The sequence below is a fragment of the Olea europaea genome, unplaced genomic scaffold, assembly GCF_002742605.1.
Source record: "Olea europaea var. sylvestris unplaced genomic scaffold, O_europaea_v1 scaffold293, whole genome shotgun sequence".
Lineage (NCBI taxonomy): Eukaryota > Viridiplantae > Streptophyta > Magnoliopsida > Lamiales > Oleaceae > Olea > Olea europaea.
The window spans coordinates 404,543-413,676 of NW_019247890.1; the positions used below are offsets into that span (position 1 = coordinate 404,543).

Below are 9,134 nucleotides of genomic sequence, written 5' to 3' on the forward strand. Positions count from 1 at the left end.
GTACAACACTTGCTTATACCTTGTGAATTTTGCATGACACTAGCCGCGGATGGAGGGACCAAATTTCCAAAGGGTACATGTTGGGAAAGGGAAAAGGGTGTGGGCATGGACAGTTGTGACAAAGATAATGGTGTCAACATATCATTGGGCAAGTACGATGTTGGGGTTGGCATGGAATATTGTTGAGGCAACTGAAAGTTCATTGCGTCATCCACCATATTCGTATTGTTATTTCTTGGTCGCATAGTAGTGGATGATGTCCCGCTAGACTGCATTCACAGATAATTGCTTAGTTGTAAATTTAAACAATTGCAAATATAAAGCTCAGTTTTCGAGCATGCCTTTGCTTTCTTCGATGCTGTCTCCAATGGGCTTCTTTTTCTAAGCTTCCTGGGCGCACCCTTTCGTCGAGCTAATTGTGGATCAAGTATGCTTCTGCTCGCTGACTTTGACACGTTCGCACAATCATTGGATACCTGCGTGGCAAGCGACGGTATGGGATTACTACCACCACCAGAGCTTGTGGTCATCATATCTTCACATTGCGATTTTATCTACTCCATTATTGCATGTGACCACATTTTGTCGTCTGCAGCAAGGTCTGTCACCTGCGCAAATCCCTTAGACATCCCTTCCTATCTTAATTGTACAGGAGTAGTCTCTAACCCTGCCTAGTTTATTGGAACTCTCATGTGTGCTCTACGAATGTCCCTCTTCCATCTCCGCAAAATATACCGATTCGGAATACATGTAATGTCGTTCCAGTCCAAAACCGCTATTGCATGCCTACAAAGTATTCCCCTAAACTCAAACAAGTGGTAGTTACAAACAACTTTGCAATTATTTCTCACAAATGAGACGACGAAAGTTTTTCTCTTGTGACGACCATCATACATAACAGTCTCCCGTACATTATACGTCGTCTCAGAAGATCCTTCCAACGTAGATATGACGTTACAGTAGACCTTACCCGTGAACTCTTCTTGAACTTCCCGAAATTTCGATATGGTGTAAGCTGATCGAAACCGTTCTTCCATTTCGAACTGTGTTGCACACGGTATCATTTGAGAGAACGACTTGAAATCAGCTTGGAATTCCTTCTCGACCTTATTCCCGAGAGCACGTTCGTACTGTTCGACGAATTGCTTCAACGATGTCTTCGAATGCACATATCCATCGAAGAACGCATTCATACTCTCGCTTCTCTATGTTGTTGACATTCCTGCCCAAAAAGTCATTCTCAAAAAATAAGGCACCCAACGCCCTCTATTCTCATATAATCCTGACAACCAATTATTTTCTTGTAAACTATAGGTGTTAATCATCGCCATCCAACCTTCTTCAAATTCTTGTTCCGACTGTGAATCATACACTAATCCATATATAGCCCCAAATATCAAACCCTTTATCCATGTGGTATCCAAACTTTTCCGGGAGCTTCTTTAAAATATGCCACAAACACCATCTATGCTTTGTCTTCGAGAAGATAATCTCAATTGCATTTTGCATGGCTCTATCCTGATTGGTAATTATGGCATGCAGAACTTCACCATATATACACTGAAGCCATGTTCTGAACAACCATACAAAGGTCTTAGTGTCCTCATTCGACAGCAATCCACAACTAAGTAATGTTGACTGTCCGTGATGATTGATGCCAACAAAGGGGACGAATGGCATCTCATATTTATTAGTAAGATAGGTGGTATCAAAAGTAACTACATCACCAAACTCCTTGTACGCTAGCATGCACCGATTATCTACCCAGAATACGTTTCTCAGTCGTGAATCGTCATCCAAATCCATACTGAAATAAAATCCCGAACATTGAGCTTGCATTCTTGAAAAGTATAATTGTATTGCTGCAGCATCGCCCTTTCCAAGTCGTAATCGCCTAACTCGTTCGACATAGTTCCGACAATCCTTTTCGATGCAAGTCATATTCTCATATCCACTAACTTCCACAACTGTGGAATTGTAACTCTTATGCAATGGAATCCTTGCTCAAGCTTCCTTTTCACATGTGCAGTCAAAGTTCGGTTGCATCGATATAACCTGGACTTAGATGGACTTGTCTCATGATTGTGCTCTAGGTGGATCGCGTTAATTCTCCAATTTCCCAGGTGAAGATGCAGATATCCTTGCTTTACAACCCATCTTAACTGTTGGTTGTGGCTTCAGTGAACTACTAGTATTACCACTTAATCGTCCTTCATGACTACATGTTAACATTGGGTATCTCAATACTCCGTCCTCCCCCTTTTTCGAATTTCTTTTTTTCAGGGGAAATCCAATGGCATAAGCATATTTTTTGTAGAAGTCATACATATCTTCTTCATGCTTAAATAGCATACCCACCTCAGGCACCTATAACCCATCTCCCCTTGATGTTTCGTCTTCGACTACATTCACAAACTCCGTAATATTCTCAGTATCGGATTCATCAAAACATCAACAGGCTCATCTTCTACGTCTTCCATACTTTATTTTGCTGCAAAAATAAAAAGGGTTTAGGCAGTAGTATTTGACAAGACCCATAAAAAAATTTCATTACAACAGTAGTTGACAACAACCATTAAAAATTTCATTATGAATGTGTTCGTATATTTTAAGGTTGTACTGTCCTAAGATTGAATGGAGTACAAAAGATGAAATGGGAGAGAATTTGAGTACCTCTATAATGTGAAATGCTACACGTTTTTAACGCCAATTTTCTTGTTTACTACTTGTTGCTGTCATCATTTTCTTCTTTGAACAGGCAGGCTGCAATAACTCAAGAAAAAATCCCAATTTGGCTCTCTATCTATCTTGTACAATTTCTTTAATTAATATATGACTCAAACAAATTGATTTGAATTCTCTTAATCATATCTACATCACCAGTTTCATATTTTAAGATGATAAGTGAGTGAACAGATGAAAGGTTAATTAATAAGATTATTAAAAGACTACAGTAAGTTAATATAATGCACAAACCGGTGACTTTGTGCTCAGTATGTGAATGAACAAGTACTTATACACATACACAAAAATGGGGCTTATGCTCAGTATGTGAATGAACAAGTAAAAAATAAATTTTATTATGCATTTCCAGGAAAACTAACTGATGGGATTAACAGCAACGTGTAGCATAAACCGGTCGGAGGTGGAAGGACTACCGGTCTACTTGTCGGCGAAGGCGCTCCTATTGGGGATGGGTGTTCCAGTCGGCCAAGGCACTGCGGCGAGAGGGGGGTGACGAGAGAGAGGGAGGGAGAGAGGGTGGGTTTGGAACATTAGCTTTTTCTTTTTGATTTTCCCGCTTTCTGGTTTTGCCTCTTTCGCTTTCTTTCTTTTCTGTTTTTTTTTATTGTGCAATAAGTGCCACGTCAGCAAAAATTCAAATCCCTGTTTTTATCCCTGGTTGACTAGCATTATTCTATATATAATGGAGTTACTCATGGTTTATACACATACAAGATGTTAAAAAAGAGAGTAAAAAAGTTTAATCTATTATTTGGTTAAAAAAATTCTAATTTAATTATATCTCACCACATCATGTATATGTAAATCATTATTTATAGGTAACACGACCCTTGTAATAAATCATGTAACAAGTTATATACTATTTTTTTTTACCTATTTTTTTTTTTTTTTCAAAAAGCTCAATTGCTTTCTCATTTTCATTTTTTCATTTTCTTATTCATCCATCCTCGATAAATTAAATTTATGTCGATTTTTTTCACTACATAATTTACATAAATATTACATTTCCAATTTTACACTAATATATTTTTATTATTTTTGCGTATATATTTTTTTCTTCTATAAAACTTTCTCGTAAAAAGAGAAAAGAAAATCAACCCTAATGAATAAAAAAAATTACAAATGAATTCTTAATACCTTTAAGTTGCAAAATTACCAAACCTTAAATTAAATTTTAACTACGACAATAACAGCTAATGTCAATATATAATCTTATTAATTGTTTTCAATTTTTATCCAATGATCGAATATTATTAATTAAATGATAGAAATTAATATTTTTTTATTTATCTTACAATGTTAGAAAAATCAAATGAAAGTATTTTCTATATTTTTATATTTTATTAACTTACTAACATTAGTTTTCCTAAATTTGAAGCTACAGTTTGAGAAGATAATAAATTATATAAATCTCACACAAAAAAATATCCTTCAAAAAGGGAAAAAAAAATATATATATATATATATTGGAGACTATTTAAGTAATTATTTTTGTGAATTTCATGATTTTTTATCAATTCTTATGGAGTTAACAGAAGTCTTTCACAAACTTTTAAAAACTTTCATTTAAAATAGAAGAGGAAATTGCAAGAAATTACCATTTTCACATGGTTATTTGCGAAAATGTCCAAAATTTCTTCAATGCCAATTTTGTAATAATTTAGACCAAAATACCCTTAATGACAATTTCAAATTCCATTACAAACAAAATTATAAATTATGTTAGCAAATAGAAATTTGACGCATAATCTATACTACCTACTTCAAAAGTACAAGTATCAATTCATACATTAAATGACTTTTCTCAAGAGCGGGTCAACAAAACCAATCTAAAATGTAGATTTTTTGGTTTGCCCATCAAAATCGTAAAAACCACTTGACCCAACCCATAAACTTGACCCGATCCAAAAAATAAAAAAAATAAATAAAAAAAATAAAAAAATCAAAACACCTAGAATCATGAAGAAAAAATGCATGATTATAAAAGCCCTACTCTCTCTCTCTCAACTTTGAAACTTTTTCACAAGTTGGTCGCTGGTCTCCCACAGCCAGTCAGTGGTGAATCTCTTCCAATTTTTGCTAGAATCGCAGCGAAGTGGTAGCTATTGACTGTTAATTCTTAACTTTTTTCAATAACTTTGTTCTTTCTTTAATTTTTTCATGGGCATTTCGTTGTTTGACGTGTTCCATTGTTGATTAATGTGTTAAAAAATTGGTATAATTTATAGTGAGGGTGATGGGTTTTTTCTAACTGCTTTAGGGTTATTAACAATTTGATGATTTTACGCGATGTTTGGTTGTTTATTTTTTTTTACCGATCATTCGAATCAACCATTTTATTGAAAATCCAAATTATTCAATGCACTTTGCATACAAATTGATAAAGTTGTCATGTGAAATGTTTCGAGGGTAGAGAAAAAGCAGCTGAAACTTTACACTCTTCTTTATATTGTTCTTCAAGGAAATTGTCATTAAGGGTATTTTGAGGATTTTTTTTAATCGATTAATTGGGAAGTTTCAATTTGAAGAGTTTACTGAACCAGGGTATAATAGAAAAGTAGCATTTATTATAAAGCTTTTCAAGGGAACTTGATTTCAGAAAGTGTGTTAATTAAATGGGGTTGCTCAAAGATGTAAAATTCTTTGGAAAGACTTGACTTTGGTGAGTTCAAGGTGCACAGTGGTTTAACAAAAAGGACTTCTCAAAAGGCTAAAGTTTTAGAAATTTCAAGTGTTTCAGAAATCCTACTAGCTCTATTTCAGTATCACCTTATATTTATACCCAGCTCCTCTAAATGTCTTGCAAACTATAGCCCTCGCACCCTGAAAGAAATCCCTCCAATGAACACTTCAATAAATCTATTTTTATTGAATAGTCTGAGTTTGCTATACGAAACATATCTCCATGAATACTTCGATCTAATTTCCACCAACTTGACTAAAACATCCTCTTTTACCAGTTTAGTGAAAGATCCAAGAATAATGAATGATTTAGTTATAAATTTTTCCTATTAGCATAATACTTTGAAGACCCCCTTTCATGTGTTTTCAACAATTTGATTGCAAAATTTATCTTCTTTAAACTATTACAGCATTAAAAACTTTCCACCTGCTGAACTGTTAGATAGACATTTCTTAGCTGTTAACATTCGACTTCTCCAAAATCTCCAAAACAAGCCCTTTTTATCCGTTTGAACTTAGGCAAGTTTCAACTTTATCACACGAATCAATATATTCAAAACTGCGAACAATTTGATATAAATCTATTGTCTAATTAAGAGAGCTTCCAAAGACCCCAAGTTCTGTACAATTTCTAAAATCAAGTTATTTCAATATTTTATTGAAAATTCATCTTTTAAACAGCAACTTTCCTGTAAGTTCCTCAAATTCAAGTGTTTTGAACAATCACATGGAGAATTTGTCTTTACCTGCATTGCTTCATTAAAATTTAAAGGATCAATGCATGTTAAATTATTAGATTGAGATCCCACTAGTCAGGCAGCGCCATTTTAACTCTTTAAAATCAAGTCTTTTGACTATCATGAACAGGGTGCATTCTCTCAATGACCCTGTATATTTTATATTTTTAATTGTGAGCATTCTATTGTTGACATTACCTCCATATCAAGAATTTCAATCCTTAATCAGTTAGATAGCAGCATCTTGGTACCATCACTAGTATGAAAACCCAATTCCTTGTCGACTTCTGATCAACTAAAATAATTGTATTATGCCCAACCGATAGCTATTTTTCATCCTATCATACTTCCCTTTTTTCCTGTGAAGAAGGAAGGAACATTAGACATTCGCTCCTCTTGTTTTATTATTACTTCTGTTCCACTCTAAACATTGGAGTAAGGCTTGCAAGATTCAACTGACTTTCAATGAGAATCTTGTTTATGACATGAATGGCTTTAAAAAAACAAGGTCTCTGTCTGCTTCACTGCCATGGTGCATAATGCTTTCAGTCATTCAATTATTCTTGTAGCCCTAAACTTTGATTATGCTTATTGTCATTAGTACCTCTCATGTAATAAAAATGAAGATCGCCATACTTTGACAGCTTTGCATACATGTTTGAAGCTATTTCAGTGTTATTCATATAATTATCCTGAATTATTGCTTTTTGATTTTATATTCTGGCAATATCTTTGACTCTTGTTTGGTCAATATCATAGTGACTTTTAAAAAAAGGTTTGTAATCGTTCTGAATTCCAAACTGTATAGTTGACAATGCGCTGCTTGGTGTAATTTCGAAACATTATCATTTACAAATTTGCAATTGGTGTACAGTTAATAATTGTCAGGCCATTATCATATGGTTTTGTGTGTTAGTTTTTATGAATATATCATGTTTGCATTCGAGTTAATCCTTAGTCTTACATTATGATTAACTGTTAGTTAGATACCAAAATGAGTAGAACGATTTTTACCATGACATGTCCATGCCTTTTCTTTTTGGTTTCTTTGTCCAATTATATAAGAATGTAGATTCTTCATGTTTCCATTTTCTTACACATTAAATCAATATCATTTACTAAGATATTGCTACATTATGTAATTATCAGGGTTACATCTTTCAATGTCGGAAAACATGATGAAATATTATTTTTCTTTGTGATTTCATATATTTATTATGCTATTTTGAGTACTTAATAGATTCTTATATTATTTGTCATGTTCGTTTCTTGTTATTTGTAGATGAGTTCCTCACATAGATACAAAATTTCAGAGGAAGAGCGCATTTTGGCCCAGGTTTCGATGGGCAACACCAAATATATATCAATTGTCCTCAACAAATTCAATGCACAACTGATGAGTGTGTTTTACTTACGAGTTTATGCAAATTTTAACTTGATTTTAAGCTAGAATTCACGAGTATAAAACGTTTTTAATGTGTGTATTAATGTTGTTTTATAGGTTTGTCGAGATGGCGAAGGATATGAAAAAAGATCATTAAATTGAAGTTAGTGGCATGGACAAAAAAGAAGTTGTGACACAGGGGCAAAAATTAGACAAAGCAAAGATGGGACGAATGGGGCACCAAAAAGCAAGAAATCAAGAAGAACCAGAGTGTGGGCACCGCAGCGCCACATTCAGGACGCTGTGACGCCCCACCTTGCGTCGTGGCGCCGAGACACAAAAAAGGGTGGCGCCCCATCAAGTGACGCGGTGGTGCGACGCCGCACACAGGATCGCTAGGGCGCAAATTTTGGGACCGTTTTGGAGCCCATGCGAGAAACCTATTATTCTCACACGGCAAGGGACCTATAAATACGTTTTTTCTGAGACTTTGAGGGGAACTACTCATTCTTGAGGCAAAAGAACACTTCCTGGGAGAAAGGGGGAGAGATTTAAAGGGAGAAGACAACGTCAAATTCATCGTGTGAAGTATAAATTGGAAGAAGAATGAGTTCTTGGTGCAAGATCCACCTTTTCTTCTACATACTTAATTCTAAATTCGGTGATGTACTCTAAGACAATTTGTTGTTGTTCATCTTTTATTATGCATAGCTAAATCCATTGTTATGGCGAATAATGTAACCCATTTGAGATCTTTTATATTTTATTATTAAGATTCTTGATTTCTAATTTTTTCGTATATTGATTTTTGCTATGAATTGATTGCATTAAATTATCTGATCAATAATTTGATGAATTTTGTGAATCTTTTACGAATAGAGATATGAGTCTAGGATTTAGACCATATAGTAAAATTCAGTACATTGTTATAGCGAGTAGAGATACCTATGCCATTTATTGAGGTCATAATTGAATTCTTAGAATAAAGAACTCGTTTAACTAAATTAAATATGTATAAAGATATAGAATTTAATTAGTTGAATAGACTCAATAAGAACTCGAGATGGGTAAATTGAATACAATAGGAGAATTCGATCGAACACTATATTAGAATTGTGTCTTAATTTGAGATGTAAAGGTGATCAATATATGAAATTATTCTGCCTTAACGTCCTTTAATTATTTAATTTTACAAAAAATTTGTGTGAGCATTCATTTATTTTCTAGATTTTAGATTAAAGCTCAAATCATTGAAATCATACAACTTTTAATTTGTTTCCATCAAATAGTAATTAAAGAAAAATTGAATTAGGTGCTAGAAAATAATCCTTGTGGGATCAACAATCGGGACTCTTAGGTCCACTATTACTTGTTACCATTTGTACACTTGCGAAATTAAAATTGACAACAAGTTTTTGGCGCTGTCGCCTGGGACTATTACTTTTAGTCTTAATTTATTTTTATTTTTAACTGTTATTTGATTTGTTTATTTTTTTATTTACAGAAAATTGTGTTCATTGTATGCTCCATACCCAAGGCGACGATCTTGAACCATTTGATTCGGAGATAGAATGTACATTCAGAGG

General features: G+C 34.0%; 1 protein-coding gene and 1 long non-coding RNA gene across 2 annotated transcripts; one reads left to right on the top strand and one right to left on the bottom strand.

Moving 5' to 3' along the window:
* Positions 1-671: 671 nt before the first annotated feature.
* LOC111384503 (protein FAR1-RELATED SEQUENCE 9-like) lies at positions 672-1,193 on the bottom strand. The gene has a single exon (XM_023008781.1). It carries the CDS (start codon positions 1,191-1,193, stop codon positions 672-674), a length of 522 nt encoding a protein of 173 aa, XP_022864549.1.
* A 3,525-nt stretch (positions 1,194-4,718) lies between these two features.
* Positions 4,719-8,333, top strand: LOC111384516. Its single transcript, XR_002700921.1, has 2 exons — positions 4,719-4,843; positions 7,447-8,333. It is a non-coding gene; the product is annotated as an uncharacterized LOC111384516 (long non-coding RNA).
* The last annotated feature ends 801 nt before the right edge of the window (positions 8,334-9,134 follow it).

What these genes read in the sequence shown, in the direction of transcription:
- LOC111384503 (XM_023008781.1), bottom strand. Translation starts at nt 1,193, where the DNA reads ATGAATGCGTTCTTCGATGGATATGTGCATTCGAAGACATCGTTGAAG.